This window comes from Rutilus rutilus, assembly GCF_951802725.1.
Source record: "Rutilus rutilus genome assembly, chromosome: 22".
Classification (NCBI taxonomy): domain Eukaryota; kingdom Metazoa; phylum Chordata; class Actinopteri; order Cypriniformes; family Leuciscidae; genus Rutilus; species Rutilus rutilus.
In genome coordinates, this window is record NC_140227.1 from 2,255,352 (window position 1) to 2,271,404 (window position 16,053).

Genomic DNA, 16,053 nt, shown 5'->3' on the forward strand with positions numbered 1-16,053 from the left:
TAGCCTCGAGTACCTTATTGCTTTTATAAAACGGTAACCACACAATACGAATATTAAAGCAAAATAAAAATAAAAATGTTTGATCGATGCAACTTTCATGAAGTAAAATCACTAGCCTTCCTTCCGCTGGTAAAAATAGTCCCTGACAGTCAACAGCAACTTATTAACTTACACCATAAGATGGCGGTAAAGATTGTCTTTATCAGTGAGTATGTATAAAGAGTTTAGTCTTTATCTTCTCAGTAGCAAAGACTTTTAAATAGAAAGTACTGAAACTTGTTGTGAACACGGACAACTGCCAAATGCTTTGACTAGCGCTGTGAGGCACGGGAAACCCTTTAACTATTAAAAGGACAATCTATCGCAGCGGACATTCAAATGGATGTTTTTATTATGCAAATAGGACTCAACTAAAGGAAAATGCTATATCTAAATGCAGGTAATAAACTCGCTCACTCGATCTCTCTCTCAAGCTTCAATGAACAAGATCAATGAGAACAAACATAGGTTTACGTTGCTAAGAGTGGTTGCTAGGGGTGTTGTGTAGTGATACACAGAACCGTTGGGTGAAGCGGTTATAGCCGTGTTTTATCATGAATAAACACAGCTATGGACCAATCAGAATCGAGGACTGAAAGCGTTTAATAAGCAAGCATAAAAAAAACTGCTAGGAGTCTTTCTGAAGGTCATCTTAATTTAATAATTATGAATGCTTAACACCAAAAGAGTAACATTCACCTGAGTTAACATGTAATGGAAAGTGAAGAGCTTTGGCTTGAACTCCAACTCATAAAAGAGCCCTCTCTTAATAAAGGGTTTAAGGCATTTGTATTTTAACTGGTTAACATTCTCCCTATAAACAAAGCATGACTGTTTAAGACCACAGTGACCAAGAAAACTGGGACAATTAGCATTAAGCAACTCAACTGCATGTATTTACTGTAACTTAAATGTGTTTTGTATATCAAGACAAAAGAACTAAAGCAATAAAAAACAAAAAAACAAAACAAAAAAAAGTGTTATGGAACACCTACATAATATAAAAATGCTGACATTTAAGACTGCACAATTCATACATTCACAAAACAAAGGTAATTTCAGAATATGCAGTTTTCCATACTTAGAAAAAATATAACTTATGTACAAAAAGCATCAAATCTTTTTGTTTCATCTCATTTATGGTGATTAATACACGGAAGCATGATGGCTTGTAAGTAAGGTATTACAGATTAAAAAGATGACCATGATATCACTTTCACACAGTTTTTTTTTTTTTATCTTTCCGTTTGTGTTTGTTGCGTTGTAACCCAATATATCCAGACGTCAAGTGGACCACTGAGCGATGCTTACCGTGACGCACCACAATTTCAGTTCGGGGAATCGGTAAAAGAGGGGAAAAGAAAGAAAACTGAAAAAACTTGGATTCAGAATATACATGGGAGGGATGCAAAAAAGGCTGGCGTCTCAAAGAGGACGAGGTAAACGAGCACCTTTGAGGTGCACTATCACACCTCTTTCAGTCCCCTGTGAAACCATTTGTCATGGCTGTCGCTCACCGGAGGCTCCGCGCCTGAACCGCCGCTTTGATGCCTACAAACTGCAGTGCATTCATTCTTCCCAGTCAGATCTCTCAAAACGCTCACTGCACTCTCGCCACCCGAAGTGCATTAATAGCCATTGCTATTCAGATTGATGGAGTGCAGATCTGTGACTTGCATGACGTTGATGCCACTGGGCTCTAACCGCGTGAACCCTTCGGATGACAGCGTGCCCATAGTAACTAGCGTCTGCTGGTCGGTGGTCATGTCAGCCGTGGCACAGGTGTCGGCCGAGCTCGCGGTCGTGACGGTGGTGTCGGCGGCGCTCACTGTGCCGGCAGATCCTTTCTTATTCATATGGGTCTTGATGTGCTTGGACAAGTGGTCGCTGCGCATGAACCGCTTGGGACACTCTGGGCACGAGAACTTCTTTTCACCTGTGAACAGACAAAGGGCAAGTTTAACAGTTTTGAATCAGCTTGTTCATAATAAGAACCAGTGCAAAACCATGGTTTGCTTTGTTAAATAAAAGTATTAAAGGGGTCAGGAATATACAGTCAAACCAAAATGTATTCAGAGTGACACCTTCAACACTTCTCACATCATCACAGTTTATTCGCTCTAGTTTAGAAAATGGTAATAAAATATGAGCAGAACTCAGTGGATATTTGACTGGTTTTGTCCGTCCTTCTGTTAGACTGTCTCACACATGAATTATGTTGAATATCTGTCAGCTGTTAAATTTAACTACACCATTAGATAATACCAGTTTAGCTCAACCAATCACCAAGAAATGCTTCATTTTGTTCAGTCTGTGGTGTAAAAAGAGCATTAGCAATTAAAGAAAAACATGATCAGCTCAAAGTGTCCGAATCATTTTTGGTCCCAAATGTTACTGGTAGTCACTGTATGAAGAATTCTTGGGCACAATATGTCAGTTTACTTTATTTTGCTAAGTTAGTATGTTTTACTAGCCACTAGTAAAACTCAGGTAGTGACAAACACATTTACAAAAATACCATTAGGTGTCTAAAGCTGTAAACTGAACAACTAGTTGTTAATGACGCATTTAAATGCACGTCTCTGTTGTGTACGCGTGCGGTGTGGGAAAACCAGAAGGAAAGAGGAACAAGCCTCAGCTCGTTCATGTCGCTAGATCTTCCTAGAAAAAACAAGCCCATAATAAACCAAGATAAATGCAAATGCTTTATATTGCAAACAAGACCAAAATATCACGATCCACACATGCCTACTTGATTAACTCCATAAACTGGATCACTTCACGAGCCAAGCTCAAACAATAAGCCGCAAAACACGTGTAACAATTTTAAATAATGGCAGAATTTTCATTTTTGGATGAACTAACCCTTTAAATTGTCATCATAATTCAAAGTATTACTGTTTTTCCTGTATTTTTGAAGAAATGCAGCATAGGGGAGAAGAGATTTCTTTCAAAAACATAAAAACAATATTTTAAATATTCCAAAATGATTGGTAGTATACATGTACAGCTATTCAGCATTTCCATGTTAAGCCAAAAGCCAAAAATGTAGACTTTTTTTTTTTTTTACCTAATAAAGACTTTATAACTGACTGTTTATTTGAGTACTCATCAAGACGGACATTGATAATATTGTGTGTATTTGACCGTTCAGGCAGCCGGGTTATCAAGGACACATATGCCTGTCAGACAGCGAGCAAGTACACAAACAATACGTTTTTTTTAATCACTATTTTTAATATTAAGCACATCCCCTGTTTCTTTATTGCACTAATGCATAAAAATGTAGGTGTCTGGCAAGCTTCAAGGCTATATTTACATACAATAACAAAAATACAGCACAATCTCCATTTACTCTCCCATGCCATTGACAAGATTTTCTGTCATTATGTGACGCTTTCCTGTCATTGACAAGTTTTTCCAGCAGTCATACAGCAGGGGGCGCTGTTACAGATCTGCTGAACTAGCACAGCATCTCTGAATCCAAAAACAAGCGAAAATCCATGTAAACCAGAAAGAGATTTACATATTTACAACACAACAAAATATTCTAAAGGCTATGAAAGTTTTCTGAGTAAGATAAAAAAATACTGGCGGGCACTTTAGTAAACGTTGGTGGGGAAAGTTAATTGACACAATATATATTGTCATACTGTCCAGCCTTCCACGCTCAGTTAAACATTCAAAACTGGGCTCGAACCGAAACGCACAGCAAACTTAAAACTTGAAGAGATCACACAGCTGTGTCAGGCTCATGTAAACTCACCCGTGTGTGTCCTCTTGTGTCTCTGCAGCTCATCAGAGCGTGTGAAGCGTTTCCCACAGAAGGACCAGGAACAAACGAAGGGTCTCTCTCCTGTGTGCCAGCGTAAGTGTGCCCGTAGATGAGATGTTTTCCCATAAACCTTGCCACAGCCAGGAATATGGCAGATGTGCTGTTTCTTCTTAGTGGGGTCATTGCTGCAATAAGAGAAGAAAACAGGACACGTTTAGAAACTCAGCTGTAGTTTAAAGCTGCATTTAAGGGATAATGTACAGTCCAGGTCATTTAGTGAAGTCTCATTTATTTATATAGAGCTTCATTTGTCTAGTTTGGTTGGAGTTACTGTTGCCTTTCTATCAGCTGAACCAGTCTGGCCAATCTCCTCTGACCTCTGGCATCAACAAGGGATTTTCACTCACTGGATTATTTTCTCTTTTTCAGACCATTCTCTGTAAACCCTAGAGATGGTTGTGCGTGAAAATCCCAGTAGATCAGCAGTTTCTGAAATACTCAGACCAGCCCGTCTGGCACCAACAACCCTGCGACGTTCAAAGTCTCTTAAATCATCTTTTTTCCCCAGTTTGAAGTTCAGCAGATCGTCTTGACCATGTCTACATGCCTAAGGCCTGTTTACACCTGGCCACTTCATGCGTTTTCTGTGACCGGATGGCTATCGGATCGTGAAAAGACCAGGTGTAAATGCCCTCCGAAACGCAATTGAACCTTCGCAGTGAGTTTGATTGACAGGCGATCTGACCAATCATAATCCGCCATCCGCCATTTTTGTCCGACAAAGCAGTCAGGACAGTTAGTAGGTTAACGTTTAACGTCTTTCCGCGGTTAAAACAACATTCCTTCTGATGTTCATTTGATGCAAAATTGAACTAGAAGGAAGAGATGATCGGTTCACGAGCAGCTTTAACTGATCGATCTGTCAGACACATTAAAGAGCCACAAAACGGTATTTATTGTTTCAATTTCTTTAAAAAAAAAAAGACCAAATTTTAATTGTTCCATATCAAAAGTAAGCTGGTCTGTCCTGTCGGTCAGCGTGTTGTCAGTGTCCTCTGCTCCGCGATGTGTGTTTCACTGTGTGAGAACATGGTGTGTGTGTGTGAGAGCGGCATGGCTTGTCAGACATAGCAACAGTAACTAAAGGGGGCGGGTCTATGCGAACGGTCAATTGCAGTGGATGTCGAAGCTTTGTGCAAGCGAACAAGCCTTTGAAATGACAAAAGTACTGTGTTAGCTTGAGTCGTACCGTCCCTCTCCGTCTTTGCAGTACGGGCAGGTGCAGGCTTCCCTGCGCGTGCGTCTGCTGGTGGTGGTCGGGCTGCTCTCCACATTCTCATCCATCACACTGTTGTCCTCCAGACCGTCTCCACCCGCACCACTCACGTCACCTGCGGAACAAACGCTACACATCACACCTCTACACATGACAAACACACATTTAAATACAGCAACAAGACGCCAGGAAAATGACAGAGAATTAACAAAACTGACAAGGTGAACAGTGAACAAACATTTGCTGGAACGTTGGTGCTGCAACTAGTAGTAAAGAGCAGATCGGTTCATGAGCCGCTTGACCTGGCACTACAGCGACCCGTCACGCCACACTCGCACCAAAACCACATTTATTGTTTCAATTGCATAATAAAGAGAATTTGAAAGCTCAGACTTTGTTTCATACTACAAATAATAATTGGTGAACTGTTCCCGCAAGAACACAGGGCAGACTAAAAGATTGATTTCGGGATTTTAGACTCGATATAGGTTCATCAAAATGAAGATAAATTAAGTGCAAAGAGACGTGTAGTTTGTTATAACTCGGGATCAGAGGTCACGTTAACCGCAGATTCTAGCAGTGACAGAAATATCTGAAACCCGCCCGTCATTTTGATATTGTACACGTGATCTGATTGTAACTTACGACTGTAATTCTCACCCCGTCCACTTGGTGGTGAGCGCACTTTTGCTGTCAAGTTGATGGTCAACGAATGGCTTTTCTGAGTTCCGTGACATTGTTTACACGCTGTTTGTTGACGTCTTTCTGCGGTTGAAACACTGATCGAGCGATTTCACGAGAAACATGATACGGATTTCGGTAAGTTGATCTTCAGCGTATTTTCTGATGGTCATTCGTGTTTTTTTGTTCTGTAAACGTAGTAAAGAGGAGAGGATAGTCGAGTTTCCGCAAAAGTGATCTCTCGTGCAACATTACCGCCAAAACAGTATATATCGCTTGAGTTTTGTCATAAAATTGACAGAATTTGAAAAGTGACCCACGGTCTCTGTTCAACTTTCTCTCAATAAATAAATAAATGCATAATTAACCCTATTGTCCTGTAAGGTCGTGAATAAACATGAAAATATGAACAAAAAAAACACGAGCCTATTAAATGGCTTATTATCATTAAAATATGAAAATTAAAATGACGGGTAATAAAAGATTACGTCAAAATGACGGACAAAGCGGAAGTCTAACACGACCTCTGCTAGGGATGCACCCCTTAATGAAAATTCTGGGTCGAAACTGAAAATTCTGGATGAAAACCGAAAGCACATTTAAAAATGTATTTATTTCTTATTTTAAATTAGCTTTTTTATCATTTTATATTAGACTTTTTAATGACATTCAATCATTTTAATGATACTGAGCCAATAAAATAACCACACTTTTATCGAAAAAAACAACTAAAACTAAAATTGAACAGAAAATATATACATTTTAAATAATATATTATTCCTTATTCAGATCTATGCGACAGAATCAGATTTAACAGATTTATTTTTTGACAAATTATCCAAAACCTATAGTCCTACAAAGCTATTATTATCAAAGCATGAGCAGAGTGTAGCATGGAGTGGATCAGTGAACAAGAGTGTGCGCGTGTGTGTGTGAGACGCCCTCTGGCGTTCAGGAGGTGCAGCATCTATGACCGATCAGCTGTACTTCACTGACAAGCTGCACATAAAATAAATCGCAGCCTTTGCCAAATCGCGTGCGGTTTCATTGCGATTAATCGTGCAGCCCTAAAAACAAACAGAATAAAAGCAAAGCAGACTAACCTGTTGTATTGGAGATGGTGATGGGAACCCCCTGCAGCTGATGCATCAGTCCTGCGCTGCCCAGCGTGTTCAAGTTGATGGTCTGAAGGCCCGAGAGCTGCATGGTTCCTGGTGTCCCCGCCTGAGCCAGCGTGATCTGGGCGTTAGCGGGGCTCTGCAACTGAAGGGTCTGCCAGCTGACCTGGCCATTCGGACCCACGGTCCGGATCAGGATGGGGCTTCCGTTCGCGATGGTCTGGATCTGAACATTCTGCACTCCATCCTGAGACAAAGTCTGTGTTGCGAACATCTGACCTCCGGCCGAGACCGAGCCGGGCTGAACGGTCTGCAGGACCTGCTGTGGCTGAATGAGAATCTGTGCTTGACACTGTTTCTGCCCGTCTCGATTATCAGACGCGACGGACATGTTCTGGAAGGGCTTTCCCGTGTCTCCTTTGCTACTCTGGGTTAGTGTTACGATGCCTGATGTGGCCGTTCGCGTGCTGGTAGAAGTAGTGCAATACTCCACTGGAGTTGTAGACGACGTGCACTGGAGAAGCTGTTGAGATGTTCCTAAATTTCCTCCAGCGTTCGGATCACTTCCGGGTCCGACGGGCGTACCGGAGCTGACCGGGAGAAGAGTGATGTTAGCATTCAGAGGAACAGGCATGTTGGTGAGGAACTGCGTCTGACTGGGAAGCACAGCGCCACCCAGACTGATGTTCTGCAGAGGTATTGCTTGCTGGAAAAGGCCTGGGACGGTTAAGATGTTTCCAGCACCAGTACCTCGGTTAGCGGGGGCAGCGATGAGCTGCTGGTTTCCATTAGGCGAGGACACGAGCTGAAACTGCCCGGATGCTGTGTTTGACGCATCCTGAGCCGTCTGAGCAAACTGGAGCTGCTGTCCATCTACAGTCTGAAACTGTGGGATCACCTGATACTGGATATTTGGCATCACACCAGAGAGGGCAGTGAGCACCTGTTGACTTTGTAGGTTTTGTGAGGACGCCATCACATACTGGGGTTGCAGCACAGCTCCAGCCTGTCTGCTTTTGTCCTCCGAGGGAGAGGTTGCGCTAGTGGAGCTGGTGGCAGCCTGAGAGCTTGCGGGTATGATGTGCCAGCCGTTGGAGGCATGTGACAGATGAGAGTGCTGGAGCTCGATCTGTGTGTCCTGTGCCTGGCTTTGCCGTGTCTGTTGCTCCACAGTGTCGTTTTCATCAATCCGACTGCAGGTGGCTGCTAACAGCGCTAAAGGTGAGGGCTGCTGCGAGTCCTGGGGAGGCAAACGTGCTTTTGAGCCATTTAGGAGATCATTGTTATTGCACGTTTAAAAATAAAACAAAAAATTTAAGTCACCTAGTTCAGTTTATTTATACATTTACAATACATTTATCAAATCAAGCATTTTTTTTTTTTTTTTTTTTTTTAAATGACAGAACTTCAATAATTACAAATAAAATGTTGTAACCATGTATGTAGAGCTGGGCGGTATGAAGGTATATATCATTTGCATCTATAATTTTTGACAAAGAGAAACAAAAAGCAAAAAAAACAAGTGTTAAGGTTATGTATGTTCAGAGGTAGAATGTTCTGCACACACATTAAGTCTGAAAACATGTTATTGTTGTTTCTTTTACCTGTAAATGTAAAAGAATCGTTATTATCATGACATTCAAACAAGAAGAATTCAAGGTAAAATTGAGCGACGTCCGTTGGTGACGCCCCTTTGGAAATGAGTTATTAATGAAGCTTTGCCAGACCACAACTCAGTTACTACTGAGAATGGTCTGGTTTTAACCAGGCTAGTGTTTTGTCTGCATGAAGTCAGAATCCACTGGAGTTTCCCTCACCCCTTTTAAAGAAGGGCGTGTTAGAACTAAACTAATGGTTTGCTCAAGGCTGTTGATCTGCTGAATTTCAAGCAATGCTAGAACTTCTTGTTGTCCTGTATTCTGCTTCAGCTCTCTTTCCCTTGGTAAACTGTATGCATGTACGTATGTGTATGTTAGAGTAGTTTAAGTGTTTAGTCTAGTTAATAAAATCTGGTTCATGTCACACGTAAAAAGTTGTCCGTGTTTCAAGCTCATATCTGGAGTCCCTAATCATGCAGATTTTGACTACTTGCTCTCAGTAGTACTGTACAGTAAGACAGACATTTCCCATACCCCGGAAATGTACATTTCTTAGAATTAATAAACAATTAACACTGAGTGTTCACGGTACAAACAGGTAAATTGATTGTAATATTAATTTACAACATTAAGTTTATTCTATTAACTGATCCAAATATTCATAATCAATGATAACAAACAGGCGAAATAAAACGGACCGAAAATTGCCTGTTGAATATTTTAGGTTGTATTTTTAAACAGTTTGAATATTTTGGAAGGTGAATATAGATTATTTAACTTTTAATAATGAAAATGTGTTTGAAATGTTTTGAATTGAAATATTCACAGCTTAAATATTCAACCATGCTGAATTTCAGCCCATAAAAATGCAAGCTCTAAAAATACAATGCAAGCATGGTTAATGCAATGCTAATTTTTTACAAGTAGTGCAATTCAACAGGCTTTTTTTGTTTCAAGAACATTTGGCATTATTTTACTTCCATAGTTTTAACTGTGGTTATCATGATCCAAATTCTATGGAAGACAAATGGTTAATTTTAATCCTAACTCAAACAGTCAGAATATTTATATTTTACCCTATAAAAATGAGTTTGATACAATTTGTACAGATGTTACCAATTTTAATAATGAACAAATTTAATTCCGCATCCCAACTCAAGCTACTGCCACCGTCACTCAGCACAAGCTACTGTCAAATGTGCATTTCTAAGAAACAAAACATGTTTGGCAAGTGTTTGTCATGCTCTGATCAAGAATAGTCTGATGATAAAACCACAATTAACTGTCTGGTTTACTTTCACTCTGCCTTTAAACTTGTAAGAAATATAGATTTAACATTTATTGTGATAATTATCAATATCGACTGATATGAAAATCTTTTTTTGCCCATATCACCCAGCCCTATTCAGACTAACTCCTTGCTTAGCAACACTGTCTTCAAGCTGTTGCTCTGCCATGACAGTTGTTGACCTGAAAGAGAAAACTGACCATTAAAAGACGACAAATCCCTCCACATAGCACTGCGTCAACTCTGGGAACTTGCACGGCATGAATTACGGTGCGATGCATTTTTAAAGTGCGACGCCGCACAAAATCGAGCTCTGGTAAGTAGCTGGAAACATCTGCATTCACATGCTTTCATCAATTGTGTGTGAGCGTAACTGATGATTGCGCTTCTCAAAAGCATCGTAAGCCCAGATCGTAGAACCACTGGGTCTCTAAGGCTAAATTCACACTGAAAGCCATTTGCTCTGATTTTTTTTTGTATAGCTGTTCACATTGTAGTTTTAAATGTGGCCAATATCAGATTCCAGTGCAAACAGATCATGGCCCTGAACTGACCCGCATGCGCAAAAGAACGATAAAAAGTCATCCAGAAGAAAACACGGAGGTGTGATCTGTCGCGGAAGCCAGCGAATTTATGCGCAGGCAATATAAAAAAACAAAAAGAAGAGGATGCGAAAAAAGAGAGCAGAGTTTTTAAACATTTATGATACGAGCCCTCATGTTTGGCTTGTACATATAGAGCTGTCACTGTAATACTAATGAGCTCTGACACATCACTGTCCTTTTGCAATGGTCTTGATAACGTCAGGCATGTAAAATCTTTGAAGTGACTGCCATGAGACCAGGATTGTGATAATTGAGTGACGTAAAATTCGCATGAATTCTAACGTGTTCAGACTGAGGTGGCATTGGAAATCAGCCCAACATATGGAAGTGGCACAAAGCAGAATTGAAAAGATCAGATTCCATGTGGTTTGTGCTGTTCGCAAGGTCAGGAGAGACACTGATCTGAGTCACACGTGAGAACAAAAATCGGATTTGTGTCACATTTTCCTGCCGTCTGAAAGATCAACTTGGCTCACAATCTCACCTGCAATCACAGAGCAGAAGCATTGCTTTTGTTTTACTTTCAGTGACAGTTTTAAAAGTAGATTCTCCTTCCTGATCCACCCATTTCCCTCCCACAATCCACCGTGAGCCTTCGCAGCAGGAAGTGGCAGATATGCATTACTTCACAATCAGACCTGCCTACATTTACAAACTCACAACTGCATAATATAGAGGACAGACACAGTTAATACAAGCGAGCAAACACAGCCAACTCCAAAGTGAACGGTTATAATGCTGTGAAACACACGAGAGCACACTTGAGCACTTACTTGAGGCGTGCTGGAGTTTCTCTTCTGAATGAAGCTCGTGTCGTTCTCCACCAGCGCGGCCATTTGATTCTGCTGTTGATCTGACACACAGTCAACATAAACAAACTCAGTGCAAACTCATCAAAGCTGCATGTGTCTTTATCGAGTGTGTTCACGGATCATCCGAGGAGTTAGCCGAAGAGTCCTGACACGCGTCCAGAGGCCATACTCCTTTACTAAAACAACTTTAATACTCATTCGTCAAACCGTCATCATAATCGCTAACGTCCATTCGCTAGCTTTCGTGATCTTATAAGCGTTGTTTATCATCGCTCGTGTTATATAACTCAATGTAGGTCGCTGTAATGATCAACTCAACTTCCAAACTTAGCAAACAAGCTGAAGATTACGGCCACTCACTTTAGAAAAAAAACTAAAATCAACCAAATTCACGACGAACTCATTCAGATGGCTCGTATTAGCTATTACGAGGTGACCGTTGCTGTTTACGATCACTTGCGAACAACATGATTTAGTGTTTTGGGCGAATCGATGTCAGTGTTTGACAACATACATATCACATTGAAATCCATCAAGTACAGTTGTCCTTCATGATGATTAAAGCTGATGAACACACTCAGATAGTATAAAATGAACTCACCGCTCATAATGTGTGAAGGCGCGAGTTTTTCACGCTTCTTTAAGTCTGTCATGAACTCTCAAACAACTCAACCAAACTTGATGAACAGAAAGGACGGAGTCAGTCAAAGCGGCGGGGGCGATGGACCAATCAAGAAACGATTCGCTTTCTCTCGGCCAATAGGATTCTTTGCTTTAACCGTTGTCATTTTGACGTTTAGAGATACTTTCTTATCATCTCGCTTCTGTGCAAGTATGTATGAGACAGTACTATGAGCTACCACAAAACAATTACAACAGAGCTATAACAAATAGTGGCCCAGGCTGGCTTAAAACAAATATAAGATACCGTATTCATAAATTATTAAGGGGAGAAGGTAAAAAAAGAAATTAACTAATAATAACAACAACAATCAACAGTATCAAATACCAAAAATATTTAAATATAAACAAATAATTATAATTACAACAATGGTAATAAAATAATCATAACAAAAATAATTACAATTACAGGAGATAATACAGATACTTATGTAGGCTTTGTTTTTCTTTCTTTTTTGTCATCTAGTAATACTTTCTCAATTTCATACATGCCATCATCATCATCAGTATATATTATGGAATATTATTTTTCACTGAGCTTAAAATATCTTTGTCTATGTGTGTCAGGTGTTGTTAGCGTGGGTATTGCATCCAGCAGATATAGATCATATCACAGTACCTAACAGCATACAAGAATTTGGTAGTGATCTAATAGATTTGAACTAGGACCTCTTTATCTGCAGTCAAACGCTCTACCACTGAGGTATACTCCTATACCTATAATGACTGTTCAATACCTGTTCAAAACCTTTTTTTGTGAAAAATATAATAAAATGAATTCCCTTGTTTCCTTAACTAAATCTGGGTGCACACTGTGCGATTCAGTCAAGACACGGTAAAACGGACGCACTCAAGAAAACTTGTCCGGAGTTTTATATCATCAATCAATGATACGTATGTTCACAGTGAGCTGCATTACACTCAGGATTGAAATGGTGGCTATATCTCTAATGTTAATTTTGGTCATGGCTTGTCTTGAAAAACAAAGACAATTTGATGGTCATCGTAGAAGAATTCACACTGCAGGACTGTGAGTCAAATCTTCTGACAGAAGATTAATAAATGACCAGAATTTCGTCAGAGGTCAAATTTTATTGCATGTTAAAGTGAGCACTCGGATTTGAACCAGGGACCTCTTGATCTGCAGTCAAATGCTCTACCACTGAGCTATACGCCATTTCAGAAGAACCTTTTTCAAAGTAGAAAAAAATATTTCAGTAATTTTCTTAAATTCGTCTGTCGAAGGTAAAAGAACAAAGTGTTTGGCTTGTTGGACACTGGCATAACAGTACCAAAGATCAAATTCAGCCATGGCAAAGGGGGCACTCGGATTTGAACCAGGGACCTCTTGATCTGCAGTCAAATGCTCTCCCACTGAGCTATACCCCCTTTTGGTTAGCCCTTGTCAAAGTAAAAAAAAAAAAACTCAGTTGTTTTCTTAAATTTGTCTGTAGAAGATAAAAGAACAAAGTGTTTGGCTTGTTGTGAACTGGGATAACAGTACCAAAGATTACATTCTGATTTGGTCATGCCAAAGGGGGCAACCGGATTTGAACCGGAGACCTCTTGATCTGCAGTCAAATGCTCTACCACTGAGCTATACCCCCTTTCAATATAACCTTTTTCAAAGTAGAAAAAAATATTTCAGTAATTTTCTTATATTCGTCTGTAGAAGATAAAAGAACAAAGTGTTTGGCTTGTTGTGAACTGGGATAACAGTACCAAAGATTACATTCAGACTGGGACATGTTAAAGGGGGCACTTGGATTTGAACCGGGGACCTCTTGATCTGCAGTCAAATGCTCTACCACTGAGCTATACCCCCTTTCAGAATAACCTTTTTCAAAGTAGAAAAAAATATTTCAGTAATTTTCTTATATTCGTCTGTCGAAGGTAAAAGAACAAAGTGTTTGGCTTGTTGGACACTGGCATAACAGTACCAAAGATCAAATTCAGCCATGGCAAAGGGGGCACTCGGATTTGAACCGGGGACCTCTTGATCTGCAGTCAAATGCTCTACCACTGAGCTATACCCCCTTTTGGTTAGCCCTTGTCAAAGTAAAAAAAAAAAATCAGTAATTTTCTTAAATTCGTCTGTCGAAGGTAAAAGAACAAAGTGTTTGGCTTGTTGGACACTGGCATAACAGTACCAATGATCAAATTCAGCCATGCCAAAGGGGGCAACCGGATTTGAACCGGGGACCTCTTGATCTGCAGTCAAATGCTCTACCACTGAGCTATACCCCCTTTCAGAAGAACCTTTTTCAAAGTAGAAAAAAATATTTCAGTAATTTTCTTATATTCGACTGTAGAAGATAAAAGAACAAAGTGTTTGGCTTGTTGGACACTGGCATAACAGTACCAAAGATCAAATTCAGCCATGGCAAAGGGGGCACTCGGATTTGAACCGGGGACCTCTTGATCTGCAGTCAAATGCTCTACCACTGAGCTATACCCCCTTTCAGAAGAACCTTTTTCAAAGTAGAAAAAAAATATTTCAGTAATTTTCTTAAATTCGTCTGTAGAAGGTAAGATAAAGTGCTTGGCTTGGAGTGACCTACGATAACAGTACCAAAGATCACATTCTGATTTGGTCATGCCAAAGGGGGCAACCGGATTTGAACCGGGGACCTCTTGATCTGCAGTCAAATGCTCTACCACTGAGCTATACCCCCTTTCAGAGAAGCTTTTTCAAAGTAGAAACAAATATTTCAGTAATTTTCTTATATTCGTCTGTAGAAGATAAAAGAACAAAGTGTTTGGCTTGTTGGACACTGCCATAACAGTACCAAAGATCAAATTCAGCCATGGCAAAGGGGGCACTCGGATTTGAACCGGGGACCTCTTGATCTGCAGTCAAATGCTCTACCACTGAGCTATACCCCCTTTCAGAATAACCTTTTTCAAAGTAGAAAAAAATATTTCAGTAATTTTCTTAAATTCGTCTGTCGAAGGTAAAAGAACAAAGTGTTTGGCTTGTTGGACACTGGCATAACAGTACCAAAGATCAAATTCAGCCATGGCAAAGGGGGCACTCGGATTTGAACCGGGGACCTCTTGGTCTGCAGTCAAATGCTCTACCACTGAGCTATACCCCCTTTCAATATAACCTTTTTCAAAGTAGAAAAAAATATTTCAGTAATTTTCTTAAATTCGTCTGTAGAAGGTAAGATAAAGTGCTTGGCTTGGAGTGAACTACGATAACAGTACCAAAGATCACATTCTGATTTGGTCATGCCAAAGGGGGCAACCGGATTTGAACCGGGGACCTCTTGATCTGCAGTCAAATGCTCTACCACTGAGCTATACCCCCTTTCAGAATAACCTTTTTCAAAGTAGAAAAAAATATTTCAGTAATTTTCTTAAATTCGTCTGTCGAAGGTAAAAGAACAAAGTGTTTGGGCTTGTTGGACACTGGCATAACAGTACCAAATATCAAATTCAGCCATGGCAAAGGGGGCACTCGGATTTGAACCGGGGACCTCTTGATCTGCAGTCAAATGCTCTACCACTGAGCTATACCCCCTTTTGGTCAGCCCTTGTCAAAGTAAAAAAAAAAACTCAGTTGTTTTCTTAAATATGTCTGTAGAAGATAAAAGAAACAAAGTGTTTGGCTTGTTGGACACTGGCATAACAGTACCAAAGATCAAATTCAGCCATGGCAAAGGGGGCACTCGGATTTGAACCGGGGACCTCTTGATCTGCAGTCAAATGCTCTACCACTGAGCTATACCCCCTTTTGGTCAGCCCTTGTCAAAGTAAAAAAAAAAACTCAGTTGTTTTCTTAAATATGTCTGTAGAAGATAAAAGAAAGAAAGTGTTTGGCTTGTTGGACACTGGCATAACAGTACCAAAGATCAAATTCAGCCATGGCAAAGGGGGCACTCGGATTTGAACCGGGGACCTCTTGATCTGCAGTCAAATGCTCTACCACTGAGCTATACCCCCTTTCAATATAACCTTTTTCAAAGTAGAAAAAAATATTTCAGTAATTTTCTGAAATTCGTCTGTAGAAGGTAAGATAAAGTGCTTGGCTTGGAGTGAACTAGTGGCGCTTTTCCACTGCATGGTACGGCACGGTTCGGCTCGGTACGGTTCGACTCGGCACGGAACGGTTCGGCTCGCTTCGCTTTTCCACTGCGTGGTACGACTCGACTCGGTACGGCACGGTTCGGTTCGC

General features: G+C 40.4%; 1 protein-coding gene across 2 annotated transcripts; it reads right to left on the reverse strand.

The window, feature by feature from the left end:
• Nucleotides 1-625: 625 nt before the first annotated feature.
• Nucleotides 626-11,898, reverse strand: sp1 (sp1 transcription factor). 2 transcript variants are annotated; one of them, XM_084395353.1, is made up of 7 exons: nucleotides 11,794-11,898; nucleotides 11,154-11,233; nucleotides 8,325-8,369; nucleotides 6,875-8,129; nucleotides 5,064-5,205; nucleotides 3,806-3,999; nucleotides 626-1,975 (listed from the first exon to the last, which is right to left on the reverse strand). In XM_084395353.1, the coding sequence occupies exons 1-7, from the start codon at nucleotides 11,843-11,845 to the stop codon at nucleotides 1,668-1,670; spliced, it is 2,076 nt and encodes a 691-aa protein (XP_084251479.1). In that variant the 5' UTR covers nucleotides 11,846-11,898; the 3' UTR covers nucleotides 626-1,667. The 2 variants fall into 2 exon arrangements, with proteins under 2 accessions (XP_084251479.1, XP_084251480.1); XM_084395354.1 differs by lacking the exon at nucleotides 8,325-8,369.
• Between the last annotated feature and the right edge of the window lie 4,155 nt (nucleotides 11,899-16,053).

Excerpts from the sequence above, each read along its gene's own strand:
- sp1 (XM_084395353.1), bottom strand. The coding sequence starts at position 11,845 with ATGACAGACTTAAAGAAGCGTGAAAAACTCGCGCCTTCACACATTATG. Across the intron at positions 8,130-8,324 it reads CGCCCAGCTCTACATACATG|GACTCGCAGCAGCCCTCACC; the intron begins GTTACAACATTT and ends TTGCCTCCCCAG. Across the intron at positions 4,000-5,063 it reads TGCAAAGACGGAGAGGGACG|CAATGACCCCACTAAGAAGA; the intron begins GTACGACTCAAG and ends CTCTTATTGCAG.